This window comes from Manis pentadactyla, chromosome 4 (genome assembly GCF_030020395.1).
Source record: "Manis pentadactyla isolate mManPen7 chromosome 4, mManPen7.hap1, whole genome shotgun sequence".
NCBI classification, from domain to species: Eukaryota; Metazoa; Chordata; class Mammalia; order Pholidota; family Manidae; genus Manis; species Manis pentadactyla.
Genome location: NC_080022.1, coordinates 100,132,735 through 100,150,857, shown reverse-complemented (window position 1 = coordinate 100,150,857; position 18,123 = coordinate 100,132,735). Strand labels below are relative to the sequence as shown.

The following is an 18,123-nucleotide window of genomic DNA, read 5'->3' as shown; positions in this document are numbered from 1 at the left end:
CAACTCTGAGCTCTTATTCATTGTTCATAGAAATCTCCTGTTTTTAAATATGCTTCTTCCTAGGAAGACCAAAGCCAGTGCTTCTTCATCTTTAATGTGAAAGAGAATCACCTGGGATCTTAAATGTGTGTTCTGGTTCAGTAGGCCTGAGGAGAGCCCAGATTCTGCGTTTCCTTGCTCCCAGGTGATGCCAATACTGCTGGTCTTGGGGACCACAGGTGAGTAGCAATGACCAGAACTACCCCGTCACAGGAAAGGAGAATGAAATCTTCCTATAGTCAGTTGAGAATAAACAGCTTAGAAAAAGCAAACAAACAAACAGCACAAGTATGGGTTTATTAAAACAGCTTGCAGTAAAAAATGGCCTGTTGTTCACAAGATATAAATTTTGGTCTTTGGGAAAACAGAGCAAGAGGCAGGGAGAAGGAGAAAGCGAAAGACTGGGAGAAGGGGAAAGAGAGAGACACGCAGATGAGCACTCGGAGTCTCAGTGCCAAGAAGCCCTGGGCAGATCACTTCCTGGACTTCCCTGCAGAGCAACCACCATTGGTCTTACCAAGCGAGTCTGTGCTGCCCATTCTTGAGCCCACACTGTTGAGGATTTTGTCAGTTTCTCCTGGGATGTTCTGCCTCTCCTCATTCTCAGTCTCCCGATGGTAGAAGTAGTTAAAGTTGGAGACAATGACAGGCACAGGGAGGGCGATAGTGAGGACCCCCGCGATGGCACACAGAGTGCCCACGATCTTCCCTCCGGGGCTGGTTGGGCACATGTCACCATAGCCAACAGTTGTCATCGTGACCACTGCCCACCAGAAGCCATCAGGAATGCTAGAGAAATGGGACTCTGGCTCATCCACTTCAGCAAAGTAGACTGCACTGGAGAAGAGGATGACTCCAATGAAGAGGAAGAAGATGAGCAGCCCCAGCTCCCTCATGGAAGCCTTCAGCGTCTGCCCCAGGATCTGCAGCCCCTTGGAGTGCCTGGAGAGCTTGAAGATGCGGAAGACCCGCACCAGCCGGATGATCCTCAGGATGGCCAGGGACATGTTCTGCTGGGTGCTGGGCTCTGTCTCCTGGACCAGCTCTGTGATGAGGGTTGCAAAGTAGGGGATGATGGAGATAATATCGATGATGTTCATGATGTTCCTGAAGAAGTCAGTCTTGCTGGGGCAGACCATGAACCGGAGCACCAGTTCGAAGGTGAACCACACAATGCAGGTGGACTCCACCGTGAAGAAAGGGTCAGTGAATGTGGTGTGGGAGAGGACCGTCTTGCTTGTGTTGAGGCTGGGGCCTCTCACCACTTTCAGCTCCCTATCCTCCCGGAACTCGGGTAATGTCTCCAGGCAGAAGATGGTGATGGAGATAACCACAACCAACACAGAGACCACGGCCACACCGCGGGCAGCGCTGGAGCTCTCCGGGTACTCAAAGAGGAGCCAGAACTGCCGGTGAAAGTCGTTGGTGGGGAGCAATGTTTCAGGGTCTTTGATGAAGCCTTCATCTTCCCAGAACTGGTCCATGGCCTCACTACCCAACTCATAGAAGGAGATCTCATCAGCAAAGATATCGACAGGGACATTGGCTGGGCGCCGGATTTTCCCACCAGATTGGTAATAATATAGTATTCCATCAAAACTGGGCCGGTTCCTGTCAAAGAAATACTCATTTCTCATGGAGTCGAAGAACTGCATCCTTTTCTCCCTGTCTCCTAGGAGGGTCTCTGGGAACTGATTGAGGGTTCTCAGCTGGGTCTCAAACCTCAGCCCAGCAATGTTGATGATCACCCGCTGGTTTCCTTCATTCAAGATCACTGGCTCAGGCCCTGGGGGATCGACATAGTCTCCTGGGAGCTTGGAGAAGGCTGTCTCGTGGTTGGCGTTGTCACTGAGGAGGATCTTCCACTTGGAGAAGGGTCTGCTCCCAGGATGGCCTTTTGGGCTGGTGGGGTCCAATTCGGTGGCATAGCCTGGCTCTTCCTGGATTTCATCTGAATTGTCAAAATTGACCAGAGCAACCTCCATTTCTTTCCAGCCACACACATCCATCCTAGGGGAGTTGGGGAAGCAGCCTGAAGCCCCTCAGTCTTCCCTGCATGCTGGGAGCTGTGGAGAGGAGCAAGATCATCATACAGGAGCTGGGATAGGGTACAGTTGCTCTTGACCATCACCATAGGTATACCAAAGGATTAAATGGCTTATTTTTAGTGGGAGAAGGAACCTCATGGTTGTTTGGTCACCATTCTTCCCTTGAATTCGGTTTGTATCCCCTGAGTTTGCCCACATCAATAACTAGAAGAAATTGCAAAGAAGGAGCCTAGCTAGATGAGAGGGGAAAACTTTCTGCAGCCAAAGAGAGTCTCTCTACACAAAGGCAGAGAGAGGCCAAGATGGAGACAAAGTGAATGTTTCTTAGTAAGACATACATTTTTGTATTTGTACCAAGTCCCTCAGCTCACCCCAAATTTTTCCATGCGTGATCTTATCCTTAACATTCCTTTCTCTCACACTTAACAGCCTGTCCCTCACAAATCCTTTTAGGTATATCTTCAAAATGCATCTGGAATTCAACCATTTCTCATCACTTCCCCCACGACCTCTTGGACCAAGTGGTAGTGCGGGGGTGGATGCATGAACCCAGCTGATTCTGTTGGGAAGGAAACCAAGAGGATGAGGGCCGGGTGGGTAACCAACACCGAGACCCCTGTGTCTTTGCCGCTCCTCTGTGAGTAGCTCCTGGGGTTGTTTGGAGGGTATATTAAATGAGGTAGCATATGTAAAATGCCTGGTAGAAAGATCTTAAATGATAGCTATTGTTTTTGTTAACTTCTCCACATAACAGGAACTTTAGAAGCCAACTACCTGGACAGGTTTTTTTTTTCATTTTGGTATTGTTAATACACAATTACTTGAACATTATGGTTACTAAACTCCCCCTATTATCAGTCCCCCCACATAGCCCCTTACAGTTACTGTCCATCAGCATAGTAAGATGCTATAGAATCACTATTTGTCTTCTCTGTGTTATACTGCCTTTCCCGTGTCACTCCCTGCTACATTATGTGTGCTAATCGTAATGCCCCTTTTTCCCCCTTATCCTTCCCTTCCCAACTGGTCGTCCATTCTTGTGTAACTGTTTTTTTCCCTTTGGTAACTGTTAGTCCATTTTGGGGTTCTATGAGTCTGCTGCTGTTTTGTTCCTTCAGTTTTTTCTTTGTTCTTATACTCCACAGATGAGTGAAATGATTTGATACTTGTTTTTCTCCTCCTGGCTTATTTCACTGAGCATAATACCCTCTAGCTCCATCCAGGTTGTTGCAAATGGTAGGATTTGTTTTTTTCTTATGGCTGAATAATATTCCATTGTGTGTATGTATCACATCTGCTTTATCCATTCATCTACTGATGGACACTTAGGTTGCTTCCTGGACAGGTATTTTTGGCCTAAGTCCAAGATATTTATAGGGAATGATTTCATTTTTAAAAATCATTTTAGGTAGCTGGGAATTAAGTGGTTGTGTGTGTGTGGTGTTGGGGCAGGGTTAAGGAGATCATGCTCAAAGGGCTGGATAAACACAAACACAGCCTAAGATGCCTTCTTCAGGTCCACTGGAGCTTCGATTTCATCTTAAGAACACAGAAGCCAGGCAGGCTCGGGGTACTTTCATTTATAGATGACAAGGACAGCCTGAGGGTATGGTATCTTTTCCAAGTGATTCCACATTCACTTATCTCACTAAATGATAATGGTATAAGATTGAAATGTTATTTCCATTTTACAGATGGGGAAACTGAGTGAGAGACCATGTAGCCTTCCCAGGATCACATCACTAGTGGGACAGAGCTCTGACGTGAACCTGCCCTTCTAGCCCAGGGTCTTCTCTACTTGACCATGGGACCCCTGTGTGGAGCTGAGGCCTTCTGGGGAGCTGCAGGCCAGGGCCACAGAAGTGTAGGGGCTCACAGCTGCTTTAGTTCCATGTCCCCTTTTCCCTGGTCAGGTACACCATGTGGGCTGAAGAGCTCAGGTGTGGGTGGCTAGGGCTGGTTGAGCACCTGCTACCTCTTAGAACTGCACAGCATTTGCAAACTGCCTAATTTCACTGAGAGGCAGCTCCCTTGGCTGTGAAATGGAGGAGGATGTACCCACCACTGAGCATGTCAGATACTGGCCTGCCATGTGATGCTTGGTGAGAAAAGGGTGGCTGAAGGCAGAAGGGAGCAGTGGTTAAGGACTCAGAGATGGGAGACCACCACACGACCTGGGATCCTGGCCCTGTGCATGGTAAGCCCTAGAGAAATGTTAGCTATTCCTTCAGAGTGATCCATATGATGATGTAGGGAACCTGCTCTGGGGCCACTTGGCTACCAGGCAGATGTGGAGCCAGGACTCCAGCTCTGTGCCTGTCTGGTGACTTCAGACCAGCATTTCCCCTCTGGATTCCTGACCCCAGGCTGGGGGTGCCCCGGCTCATCTCCTTTCTGGTGTGAATCCCACCCCACTTTCTCCAGGCTGAGAGGAAGGTGCTGTCTGGGATAGGGGGTTAGGGTCCACTTTCAAGTGGCCAGAGGAGGCCCTTATTAGGAACCTTTTCTGGAGGGATGAGGGGATCATAAATGGGAGAGCTTCTTTGGCAAAATAATTGACTTCCTCTCCTGGGAGCCAGGCCATTTCCCTTTTCCCCTCCTCCTGATTTCTGATCTCCTCTTTGTTGCTTCTGTCCCCAGCTCAAAGTGGCACACAGGAGTATGGCTGAGGAGGGTCATGTGGTGTTGGAGGTGGTTGGGCAGTGTTTTCCATGGGTGTATATTGGTCAGGCAGGTGAATAAATGAAATAAATACAAGCTCGTGGGAGCAGGGACTGTGTCCACCATTGTGAGTCCAGCACCTGGCCTAGGACTTAGCCTACCCAAAGGTTCAGTTAATCTCTGATGAATGAATGAGTGAGTGATGAATGAATGAAGTGTGGCAGACAGCATATCAGGCTCGGAGCCAGGACATCTGCAATGCCTACACTGCTTTATGATCACAGACTACTTATGTGTTTCTTCATCAATACTCCAATTTTTTCATCTGTAATTAGAAAATATATCAAATCAAAGTAGGCTGATTAAAAGGGTACATATAGAATAATTCTGTTTATACAAAATTCTAGAAGCTGCAAGCTAACCTAGAGTGACAGAAAGCAGATGAGCAGTTGCCTGGGACTGGGGTGGAGAGGGGTGTAAAGGTAATTTTGCTTTCCTGAGAAACACCTAGACAAGGCTTTGGCCCAACATTTTCTGACCCACATCTTTTCTCCCCAGAGCTTTGTCACGGTTAGGTCCCTCAGCATCTCTGTACATGGAGGTAGGCTAGCTCACTCAGTGTCCCTGGGGAGCCTTCTACTGCCCCCTCTTCTGACCTTTGCCCGCTCCCTTTCCTCCAGAGCCAGAGAGGCTTGGGTTTGAATCTCAACTCTGCACTCAACTAGGCACGGTGGCAAATCACCACATCTGTGAACTCTGCTTCTCTCCTCTCTAACTGAGTCTCCTCATACTGCCCCTCAGGGTCCTCAGGGGGAGAGAGTGCATGCTGTAATGTGTGCCGCACCTGGCACACAGTAGGCATTCCAAGATGGGAGCCCCTGCCACTGCTGGCTCTGTCTGGCCTGGGACGCCTTCCCTGGCTGTGTGATGTAGACCACAGGTGCCTCCTGAGCTCTGGAGTCCTTCATGCTTCACCCAGGCTGCAGACGTGGGTTTGTGGTGTCCCTGACTAGAGCCGGCAGATCCTCTGGGGGCTCAGCCCTGTGCTTCTCCCGTAGAAGATGTTTGGGAGGTGGCTGTAGAGCGCTGGGCTAGGAGTTTGGCTTCTCAAGGTCACAGGAAGTAGGAGCAGCTGGTGTAGTGGGCCCTCCCAAGGCCTTTCCCCATCAGTCCTCCTTGGTTGCATAGCAACCCTCACGCGTCCTACAAGTTCAGGTGAGGTGGTGGCCATCTCTGAGTCAGAAAACGGCTGAAAGAAGTCATCACGCAGAGACAACTGTGTACAGTGCACCCCAGGGCTCCGAGATCCCAAGGGACAGGGAAGGCAGAGCCGTGTCAAGGGAGAGCTCAGAGGTCACAGGGCTGCAGCGAGCGGGGGCACGGGGACTGAGGAGGCAGGCGGGTGGGCCTGGCGCACGGTGGCTCCAGTGCCTGCTGTGGAGTGAATGAGGGCGCTGCTAAGGAAGCAGTGGGAGGAGGCCAGGCTCTGGTGCTGCTGTGCCTGGACAGAAGAGGGCAGCGTGTTCTGCCGGAAGCAAGCCCGGGCCTGCTCTACTCTCTTTAAGCACCCTTCCTCCCGTCTCCGATGCTGCTCCTTCTCACCTCTGGCCCAGCCAGGCTGCAGGTCTTGCTGATTCTCCTCCAGGGTGGCTCTCACTGCCCCCTTTTCCTGGTCTCTGCCTCACCCACAGTACAAGCCCCATCTTTCTGGCTTACCCTGAACTGTTGGCCCAGACTCAGTTAGGGACCTGAAGAGTAGGATTCTGTTCCCCTCTGCCTCCAGTGGTCAGGTTTAGCCCACCCTTCAAGAGCCTCCCCAACCCTTCAAGTTTCCCCAGCTGAGGAATAGTAAGACGGAGTCTTATACAAGACTTGCTGGCCCTGCTGCTTGCCCTCCAGTCCCTGTGTGGAGGTGACCGGGTGCCCAGCTCTCCCAGCCTCCCTCAGCCTTCAGGGCAGCACAGGCCTAGAGCTGGAAGCCAAGAGCAGTGCCCTGCCAGGGGGCCTGGACTAGGTGGGGAAGACGAAGGCAGGCAGCCGGCTGTGGGGGGTCCGCAGGGAGTCACCTCCCCAGTGACCCTGAGAAAGGCTCTGCCTCCTAGCTAGAGCTCAGGCCCTGGAGCGGCCAGCGGGGCCAGCTCTCAGTCCTGACAGGCCACTTACTGTCTGTGTGGCTGAGGACAAGTGGCCTTACTGGTACCTGCCTCATAAGTTGTGGTGAGGAAGTGACAGCCCATAGAAAGCACGCAGCATGTCACTGGTAGCTCGTGTTAGTGGCCCCATGGGTCAGGGACTGGGGCGGGATGGATGTTTCTCCTTTCCATCTCCTGGCACTAGTAAAATGTGTGTGTCACACCCCTAGAGCTGTCCCCATACAGGCCAAGCCTCTGGGGAGGCATGCTGGTCAGAGCTGGAAGGGGTCAGATGGAGGCTGGGGATGATTGGCCTGTAGTCTGAGCCTGTCTGATGCCTGTTCACTCTAGTTAGGTATACTTGTGGGTTGGGTTGAGCATCACAATGCACCCTAAAGCAGGTAGGGAGTACTATCTCCATTTAACAAATTGGGGGACTGAGATCTAGAAAGATGTGTGCTTGGCAAAGGTCCTTCAGCCACTAAGTTATGAAGCTATGACTCAAACTCATGTTTTCTAGTTCCCAAGCACACTTCCTTCTGTAGTCTCACAATTTGCTACTGTGTGTGGCCTATCCTCATTCAGCTGGGGACTGTGCCCAGGACAGACACACACACAAAGACAGATATACACATGACTACACATGCACAGGCAGCCGTACACAGACATAGACACCACCCTGACCCCTTCAGACACACACACCAACATGGGTATGTGTGCCTTCTCAGACAAATAGTCACACATATACACTTGCTACACATAAACTTACCAAGATACCTGAACATGTAAGTAGACATGCACTCATGTGCAAAAATTCACAGACACATGAGTGGGCTCCCATCCACAGATGTGAGGCCCCAAAACCACCCACATCCGCAGGTGTTTCTGTTCCAGGTGTGCCCTGACTCCCCCTCCCCATTTTACTCTGTCTGCCTCTTAGGACAGGAGGATGTTCTGTTGCTTGGAGTAAACTGAAAGAAGATGAGGAGGGCTGGAGGGGGCTTGGGAAGTCGGCCATGTAGCTCTCTTGCTCATCAGAGTGGGTGGGCCCAGCTTGGGCAGTCTATGTCTCCTCCTGCAAGGACTGCTCAAGACAGAGCTGTTTTCCTAAAGAGACAGAACTATGCAGACAAGGGCTCTTTCATTTCAATCCTGAGCAGCAGCAGCAATGCTGAAAGGAATGGTCACAGAATAATTCATTCCAGGAGGAATATAAGGGCTTACAATGTAAGTGCTACAAATCATGGAGACTAGAAGAGCTCCCCCTTGACACTGGGGGACATACTTTTGCTCAGGAAGTCAGCTGGGAGGTGGGACTCCTGGGGCCTTCCCCTGGACCTCTTCATTTTGTGTACCACCAAGGCCCCACATTGCCTCCCGTTGCCCTGGAGAGGATTCTCCTGCCCCTAATGGAAACAGGTGCAGTTTCTGGGTGCTGGGACAGAGGGCACAGAAATGGGCTGGCCTGCAGATTTTGCCTGTGCATGGTGTTGCTGGGGCTGGTCCCACCAGGAGCTGCACCTCGGCTGTGGTTGTCACTGAAATACCCTTGGGCTTTGGAAGTGCAAAGCTCATCCCTTCACAGGCTGGCTCTTCCCAGAGTTCTGGTGTCTCTGCTCCCAAGCAAGTCCTTGGGGAAGTGAGGAGCCAGGAAGTGATGCTGCAAAGAGCTGAGATTGAGGCCAGGTACTTTTCACACACTCACGCCATGCCCTGTCCTAGCCTCCCACTCTGTCTCCTGCAGCTGCTCCCCACGGGTGCTTGGACAGAGGCCCACACAGCCTTTTTCTGAGCCATCTCAGCAGCAGGCTGTGGGATGCTGGGGCCAGATAAGGGGTAGTGTGCTGGGGGTTTTCTTCCTGCAGAACTTCTGCTCACCCCCAAAAAGGTGGGTTTTGCTTTCAGTCATTCCTAAGGGTATAAGAAGGGTTGGTTTTGGGTTAAAAAAAAACAAAAAACCGAAGCCCACATTTCTATTTAGCCTCTACTGCCAATCTTGCCCTTAGCCACCGATTTCCGTGAAGCCGATTTACTAGCTGGAAAGAGCAGGTATGTGGAGTCACTAGGCCTGGCTCAAGTTGCCTCTACCTTTCACTAATTGTGTACCTTTAGCAGAGTCACTTTAGCTTCCTAAGTTTACTTCTATTTTCTTTAAAATTGGCATAAAAACATCTGCCCTCCCTACCCGCCCTGATGCCTTGTACGGCAGGTGCTTAATACTTCAGGTCAAATGCATGTGTCTGAGGTGAGACGCTCGATGTCAGAGCGCTCATGAAGACATGTGGGAGAGAGATTCCCAGCTCCTGGCCAGAGCCGTCCACCCGATGACGATCCTTTGGGGTTCCTGTCCCCCTAATCTTGTGTTGTGCCTCTACAAGACTGTAAGGTATTTTCCATGACTTGCAAAGTGTTTTAACATTCATGTTTTCATCTGACCATAGGATGGAACTCTGTTACCGTCTCCCTTTACAGATGAGGAAACAGAAACCTAGACAGGGAAAGGTAGGAAGTGGTGCTGCAGGGTTGCAGTCCCCCCTTGTCTGATTCTAAGCCTGAAATTCACCCCATGCTGCTAGGCAGCCTCATTCAAGGCAAGGGATGCACTCTCTAATCTTCCCTGGTTTTCTTGCATTTCATCATTGATACATTTACCTAAAGCTGCCTCATTGTCTCCCTGCACTTCATCCTCCCAGCAGGTAGTTTGCTCAGTGGTTATAAGCATGGACTCTGGAGCCAGCAGGCCTAGATTTGCAACTGTGACCAGCTAGCCCTGTACAATCATTGAATCTTTCTGCCTCAGTTTCTTCATCTGTAAAGTGAGAGACTACCTAGATTGTAGGGCTGCCAAGATGATTAAAAGAATGAATGTCTGTAAAAAACCTAGGGGAGCAGATGTGTGGTGAGTGCTATGTAAGAGTGAGTTGAGGGTGTTCAGGAGTCTGGGCTTGGCTGGCCCTGGTATAGCTGCCCCGTCCTGTCCTGGCTTTGAGAGCATAACTGGGGCCGTCCTCCAGTGCCCCTGTGACTGTCTGAGTTCCTGCTGTGCTCTCCTTTCTCTAGTGTCTGCCCCGGGCTGGTTCCTGCTCAGGTAAAGGCCTCCTTCTCTCTGACCTTCACACCCCATCAGTTTCCAGCCCTGTGGGATCTGCCCCCGTGAGGTCCACCTCACTGCCCTGCCCTCTCCTCCTCCCCCTCTGCCAGCCTGCTCAGACCTCCTGCCCAGATTTACATCCTGCCTCCTTAGCTCTTCCTTTCCCTCGCCTGTGGCTATCAGCATGCTCCTCTGCACAGCTATTAGACCCAGTCACCCTGTCTAGGGCCTCCGGAGGATTCCTGGTCATACCTCCCCCCTCAGTCTGGCACTCAGCCTGCGCCTGCCTCTTTTTCTCCCATGCTGTGGAGGGACCCCAGCCTCATCTAGTCCCTGCAGCCAATTTTTGGGTTGGTGGACACACATGGCATCCTTCAGGTAACTGGAGGGGAAGACCACGTGGCCGCTGCTCCCTCTGGCTGTCACCCACCAGGCCAGCCCCCTTGCCTTCCTTTTCCTGCTCAGGCAGCCATGGAAGCAGGTCCTGTGGCTAGGTGTTAACACTGAACAACAAAATCCCAAATTCCAGCCCCTCGTCTTGGCAAGCACCCCGATCTTGAGTTATTTTCTTGGGATCGTTTCCCTAGAGAACCAGCCCATGGCTACTCCCAGGATGTATTAAGCTGTAGGACCTTGGGCACATTGCTCAACCTCCCTGGGCCTCAATTCCCTTATCTTCACAACAGGGAGAGTAATAGTATCTGAGGAGAGATTTGGGGGAAGGACTCATATCCTTGTATCACCCTAGTATCTAGTATGTTGCCTTGCACATAGAAGAACCTCTGTAAATATTTGTTGAATAATTCATTGAATGGTCCACAAAGGAGTGAGCTAATGGAACAGAGCACTTGTGGTGGAATTGTAGGCATCTGCCTGTGTGGGGTGGAGTGGGTGGTGGGAGCTGCCTATGTGCCTGACAAAATACCACAGAGGCCACTGTCTATTCTCCTGGCTGAAGCTCTTCTGCACTGGCTTCTGGGCCTGTTCTTCTATTGGCTCTTATATAGGGCATTGAGCAGTGGGGCTCTGGGGCCTCCTTAAACCCCAAGAAGGCTCCAGAATTTCTGGAGCAGAAATGGGCATAGTGGGAGGGGACCTGCGGATGGCTATGCTCTCTTCTGGTAGAAAGACAAGGCCCAGGCCTAGGTCGGGAGTTGAAACTGGTATTCTTGGAAGGCTCCAAGCTAAATGAGCTAGGAAGGTTTACCATAAGAATGATGTGTCTCCCTAGGAGCATGCTGGGAAATGAGCCAATCTGGGCAACTCATGCTTGTTGCGATGCGTACAATTGACTTTCCCCAAAATGCTTCAGGGACTCTAGGAGAAAGACGCTTGGGGCCCTTTGATGTGGCAGTTAAGATCCTGTTGCAGAGACTGAAGTGTGGGTGAGAGGGGAAAATGTTGCCGAGAACTCACCATCAGGAGAAGCAGAGCAGAAGGACTGCTTGTTCGGCCTGGGGACCCTGTGGCGCTCCAGCTAGGTCAGCTCTCATGGCCGAGGGGTCTGCTGGTCTCCGGCCGACAGGACTGGCAGGAAGGAGACTGCCCAGCTGACGTCTGGGCTCAGAAACCCTATCCTTCTGTGAAACAGGATCACTCTGCTGTCTCTGTCTCTGGAGGAAGCAGAAGAAAGAGGATCTGGTCAGGGTTGGTGGGCAGTGTGCACAGTGCAGGGGGCCAGAGAAAAGCCAGGCTGGAGAACTCAGGAAAGGATGACCCTCCGCCTTCACAGTCGCACAGATCAGATACGGACCCTAGAGGCTGAATTAGCTGCTGACTCAGGGGACATTTCTTAAAAGTCAGTGATAACATGTAGGCACTTACATCTGGCGGGCTTGTGTCTCCCCATCATTACCCCCAGCACATGGGTATTTGCCCGTAAATGGTTTCGCTGGGCTTTCTAGTAACTGATCCTTGGCATTGGTGTTCTTGCAATGGGACCCTAGACTCCATCTGGGCCTCCCCCTACCCACCTGGGAGAAGGCCCAGGGTAGGAGTACAACTGAGGGCTTGCTTCAGTACCACTGGAACTGGGGACAGACCCTTGATGTGCCCAACCCAGGAAGAGTTGTTTCTCCAACTCCAGCCAGACCCCTTAGGGTCCCTGGGAGGGCCCTGACCCAGAGGGGAGAGGGCTCCTCACCCCCACACAGCCATGGTGGGGGAAAGGGCGTTGCCCAGCTTTCTGCCCTCACTATCCAGAGGGGCTCTATTTGAATAACAGCAAGAAGACACAGAGTAGAATATGACTGCACTGGTGTTAGAAGACTTAGTGCTGAGTTTAACATTTACCTGCTGGTCACCTTGAGCATATTCCTTCATCTGTCTGAGACTACAGGCAGTGGTTCAGCACATGGGCTCTGGAGCTGATTGCGTGGGTCCAAACCTAGGCTCAGCTACTAGATGTGTGACATCAGGCAAGTCACCTAACCTCTCTGAGCGTCCATTTCCCCATCTACAAAGCGGGGGTGACAATAATAGTACATCCATCACAATGCTGCTGTGAGATTTAACTGAAGTAATACATATAAAACACTTAGAACAATGCTTGGTGTTATGAAATAGCCCATAGAAACAAGAGATTTGCTTTCAGGGATTCGTGGATGCATGGTGCTTTTACTCTGCAAGAGGCACTACTGGTAGGTATTTTGGTCCATCTCTGGATGACAGGTCTTCTGCTGTTCCTTGTGGGCTCTGGCTCACTTTCCTATGTGCAGGGCAGCCTGATGCTTTGTGGGCCTCCGTCTCAGAGGGGAGTTGGTGCCCCACTGAGTCTGGTGACCACCCTACCAATTCCTTGAGGCAAGGTTTGACTTCTGGCTCAGAGAGTGTTTGTGGCCCACTGTGACTGCCCTGGCCCTGCCACAGCGCAGCTCCCTGGGACAGGTGACAGAGCCAGCACAAAGCCTCTCTCATCAATAGCTAATGAGTCCATCAATAAAGGATGCCCTGGCTGCTCCTCGTCAGCAGTGCCCTCGCCGGCCCCTGGCCTGCTGCCTCCTTGCTGCTTTCCTCTTAGGGTCACTCAGTTGCCCTGGTCCTGCCTGGAGGGGACAGGAGACCAGAATCCTAGAGGCTGAGGGACCCAGGGTGCTTGGCATTAATCAACTGCCTTGTGGATTGTGACTGCCCTCCCTGCCCCAGGGGTCCCCCACCCAACAGAGACCTGGGTGTGCCAGGGGCGGAGCAGTTTCAGCTCTGCTCCAGGTCCTCCTCTTCTCTCAGGACCAATACTGGGGCTCTGAGCAGCCTCTGCTGTCCACAGGGGCTGGCGGGAGGAGCAGGGAGTGAGCAGAGATGTCCTCGGCTCACGTTCTGCTTAGGTAGTTAATAGCGACCAGAGTCATCACCCTAAAGCTGCAAGTGTTAAGTATCTTAGCAGACATGACTAAGTCAGGACCAGGAGGAAAGGCCTCTTTGGGCCAAGTGAGTCAACAGACCAACATTTATTCATTCGTTTTAAGTCCAGTAACTTTTGTTGTGTCCCCGTGTGCCTGGTACTGTGCTGGGAGCTGGGATAGAGACAGGAGTCTAATGGCATGGCTGAGGCATAACTCTGCAATCTGTCACCTCCTCCGTGGTTTTAAAAAATAGCTTTATTTAGATGTAATTGACATACAAAACACTGCACATATTGAAAGTACACAGTTTGATAAGTTTTGACATAAGTCTATACCCATGAAACGGGCACAATCAAGATAATGAACTTCCTTATCATTCCCAGAAGTATCTTTGATTCTTGTTTTAATTCCTCCCTCCCCCACCCAAATCCCAGCTCACAATGCACTGCTGATCTGTGTTCTGTCACTATTGATTGGCTGGCATGTTCTAGCATTGTTGTATAAATGGAATCATGCAGTATGCATTTCTTCTGTCTGGCTTCTCTCAGCAGCATTACCTTCAGGTTCTTCTAGGTCATTGCATGTATCACTAGCTCATTCCCTTTGTACTGCTGTGTAGTATTCTGTTGTGTGGCAGTAATACAAATTGTTTGTATTCCTTTTTTGATGACATTTGAGTTGTTTCCAGTTTGAAGCTCTTACAAACAAAGCTGGTATGAACACTCATGCTCTAGTCTTTATAAGGACTTATGTTTTCATCTCCTTTGGGCAAGTATGTGGGGAAGGAATGGTTCCTACCAGTTTGATAGAATTAAATGTCCAGCATCTGCAAGCAATCCTAGATTGACTGAATCTTCCAGAATTGCTCCATGATGCTCTTGGGTTCTAGAAAAGGATATATATATTTTTTCTTAAAGGGAAAGCAGGTGGACATACACAGGTACCCTAAGAACAAGCAGAAGAGGCTGGGGGGAGAGGAGATGCTATGTAGGGGACCATAGATAAAAACTGTTCCCCTTTGAAACATCACAGCTAGTCATAACTTTGACCTCTAGGCTGCCATTTTCAGGCACAGCTGTGGCCAGAGAAGAGGCCTGATTCAGCCTCCTGGGTACCAAGGAGCTTACATGGTCCTGGGAGAGATGCTAATACCAGACTCTGGCTGCCGGGGTAGTTGAGTGGGTGCTGGTGGGCACTGGTGTCAGGACTGGGCTGTGAGTAAATTTGGAGAGCAACCTCTCCTTGCCACTCTAACCCAGACCTCCTGCCACACTCAGCATATAATTGCATTTGGTGCCAGGAACCTTTCCCTTCTTCCAGTTCTGAGTCGGCACAGAAGTAGCTGGCATGGGGTACTGGGTGACCTCTCCCATCTGTACAGCTGGGCTTAGCCTGGCTAGGGCTCAACATCCCTTATCCTGAGGACTCTGAGAAATGGCTTCCTAATCTAAGAAGGGTGGGGTGGGGTGTGGGGGCCCACAGGCTTCTAAGCACCTCCATTGACTTAGCAATTGGTTATATTGGTCATTTAATTGACAAGCAGTTCTTGGGCCCAGGAACCATGCTAGGTGCTTGGGTTAGAGGTGGAACAAAGGTGAGCATTCTTCAGGGTGCTCCTGGTCCAGGGGGCAGGGCAACCCAGCAAGATGACAATGGCAGGTTCACCACCAGCAGATGAGCATTGTTTTGCATCAAGCTCCAGGGCCATTGTGGGGCTTATGAGTCCTGAGGGCTTGATTCCTCTGGGCCGAGCCTGGAAGGATGAGAGTGTAAACTTAGCAGAGTTGGTTGGGGAGGGGGGAGGTCCTGCAGAGGGAGAGGGAGCTGCACATGGCAGTGTCCAGCGAGTGTGTAAGTCGAGGTGGCTTCTCCCACCCCAGCAGCCCCACATCCTGCTGTCTGGGGGAAGATGTCTGACCAGGGTGCTCCTCAGAGGGGTCTGCTCCCCATCCTCTGCTAGGCAGCCTGTAGGCACAATGGGGCAATGAGGGTCACAGCTAAGGAATGCAGTGCCATGCATGGTGGGTGAGAAGTAGGGCTTTCTAATGGTAGACAGAAACTAGACTCTCCCAATTCCTATAAAACTATTTAAAAAAATCTCCTTTCTCCTTTCTTTTCTTTTCCTGATGTTGCTTCTTTATTTTCATTGGCACAGGCAGAAACCTGTTATTCTTGTCAAAAGAGTCAACTGAGAAGAAAACGCAAACGTATTTGAGCGGCATGTGCAAATGTCATGGTGGGGAATGGGTGCAGGGAACGGAGCTTGGAATTGGTCACAAAAATTCCCTGGGCAATGAGCATATTTACAGCAGCTACAATTTACTGAGCACCTATCCTGGGCCATGTGCAAGGCTAGGGTTTTAGGAGTAGTATCTCATTCGCTCCCCCAGCAATAGTAGAAGGTACCATTATTATCTCAAGTTTGGGGAAACCAAGTTGCCAAACTTGGGAAGTTTGCTGGCTCCAGGTCACATGGCTCCTAGGCAGCAGAGCTGACATGTGAATCTAGACCTGCAGACTTAACCTCTGTGCTAAAACGTGTGTGCACCATGCAGGGCAGTGGCATGGGGCGTCAGGGAGGCATGGTGGAGGGGAAGGGGGTGTTGGGAGGTGGGTGGTGGGTGGGGTGGGCCAGGTGCAGTGGGACTGACTGACTTTGCCCAAGGAAGTAAGTGAGGGCCTCCTGGGGAGGTAACATTTGCTGAGGGAAAAGTGTTCCAGGCCAAGAAAGCGACACACAGGTGACGGAGGCATCCCATGGAGAGGGGACGTTTCTGTGTGATGAAGACCTAGAAGGGAGGTTCTCTGAGGACCCCAGTGTGGCATGCTCAGGAAGAGAGGCACGTCAGTTAGGCTGCACTGGCTGTAGAGTGATGGTGTGGACTGTTTACCAACTGGGGTGCCTGTGTGGAGCTTCCTCACCCTGCTGAGCCTGAAGCTAGGTGACAGGGAGGAAGAGGAGCTGAAGCCCAGGGCCCAGGACCTTTACAATCCAAGGCCGGGTGAGGCCTCCTCCTCCTCCTCCTCCTTATCTTTGCAACCCTTTCGTTCTTCAAAGGAAATTTTTTATGAAAGTGTATAAAACAAATGGAAATTGCTCTGCTTGAGTTGATGGCGGGTGGGGGGTTTTGAGCCCCGCCTGGTAGGGCCTCTTAATTCCCTGCTCCCTGGAACCTCTCTAGCTCCTGGACACCCACTGGCTAGGGTCTGTTTCGAATGCTGCTCAGTTGAGGTCTGACCACCATCACTACCCTGGCCCCCCAACTTGGACATGTCCACTGGCCCCCATCTCCCCCGCATGCAGGCGGAGTGGCACAGTCCAATTCGGTTCTTGCCCAAGAACCTGATCTCCTTGCTCTCCCCTCTGACCTCTGGCTCTATTACCACCACCAGCTGGGAGCAGGGCCTGAGGGCCCGGGGGCCTCCGTCTGACCAACTGAACACCGAGCCATGAAAAATGAACCCCTATCAGATCTAGGGTCTCTCAGGCTTTGGTCTGGGCTGCCCTTCTGACCTAAATTCCCATGCTCCTCCAGGATGAGCAGGGCTGTGCACACCTCACGGGAGCCACTAGCGTCCCAGCTGCACACACTGGGACTGGACTTGGCAGGGAGGAGAGAGGCAGCCTAGAGGCAACGAGACAGTGAGTCAAAGGGTAGAAGTGAACAAGAGGCCCCTTTCTGCAGGTCAGGGAACAAACAGGTCTGAAAGGCTCAGGATCGCACAGCCATGGGGCAGGCTTGCTTCATCTCTCAGCCCCTGAAGACATTACTGATGAAGGTTCCCTCCACACAGCATGTGATTGCTCAGCACTGATGTATGCCCCAACACTGTGCTCAGTGCTGGAGACAGAGACATAGTGGGGAGAGGGGAAAAGAAGCAAAAAGGCCTGGATCCATGACTGTAAAATGGAAATATCAGGAGCCATCTCACAGGATGCTGAAGACTGGCTGAATATTGCATGCATGGCACCTAGCTCTGAGCCTGCTGACTGGGCAAATAAAAGGAGTATTTGGTACAGGATCACACGGGAGGGAACACTTAGGTTGAGTTAGAGGAGGGAGATAAGCAGGGGGAGGAGGGGAGGTCTCATCTCTCAGGAGCAGCCTGAGCTGTCTGGTGGGATACATGGGATCTCCCAAGGTAAAGAAGAGGTTTGTGCTATGGAAGAAGGAGTACGGAGAAGGGCATTCCATGTGTGTGCAAAATAGCATGTGCAAAGGCAGGCCTGGGTGCATGTGGAAGCTGGGGTTACCCAGCAAAGTCCAAGCTCAGGAATGTTCACCCACAGGATATCAGGGGTGCTTGGATGCAGCTTCGTATAGGCGAGAGCTACTCTGAACTCAGACAGACCTGGATTCATATTCTAGTGGTGTGGCCTTGGGACATTTCTTAACCTTTCTGAGTCTCAGTATCTCGATGGTAGAGGGGAGTTTGCTGTTCGCCTTGCTAGACTGTTGTGATGGAAAGGTGGAATGAAACCGTGTAGTCACAGGACATGGCCTACAGGACTCTGTTCCTGCCTTTTCTAAGAGGTGCAGAACCTGAAACTTGGAATTCTGGAATTGGGTGGTGTCCGGCCTCTTCTCAATGCAGGAGGCCCCTCTACAGCAGCACTGCCAAGTGGCCCCCATACTCTGCAAGACATTTCTGGGCTTGTGCAAAGGTCGCGGGCCCACCACAATGCTGACTGCAGCCCTTCATTGCAGCTAATTTGGACCCTATCCCAACAGAGAGGTAAAAAGGGAAAAAGAATGATTAGGAATAGTGACCCCTGGATCACAGAGACCTGACAGGGGCTGTGGAAGTCG

The 18,123-nt window shown here is 51.3% G+C and overlaps 1 protein-coding gene across 1 annotated transcript; it reads right to left on the bottom strand.

Annotated features, from left to right (window-relative positions):
* Positions 1-282: 282 nt before the first annotated feature.
* Positions 283-2,048, bottom strand: KCNA10 (potassium voltage-gated channel subfamily A member 10). Its single transcript, XM_036916624.2, has one exon. The coding sequence runs from the start codon at positions 2,046-2,048 to the stop codon at positions 513-515; it is 1,536 nt and encodes a 511-aa protein (XP_036772519.1). The 3' UTR covers positions 283-512.
* Positions 2,049-18,123: the final 16,075 nt, after the last annotated feature.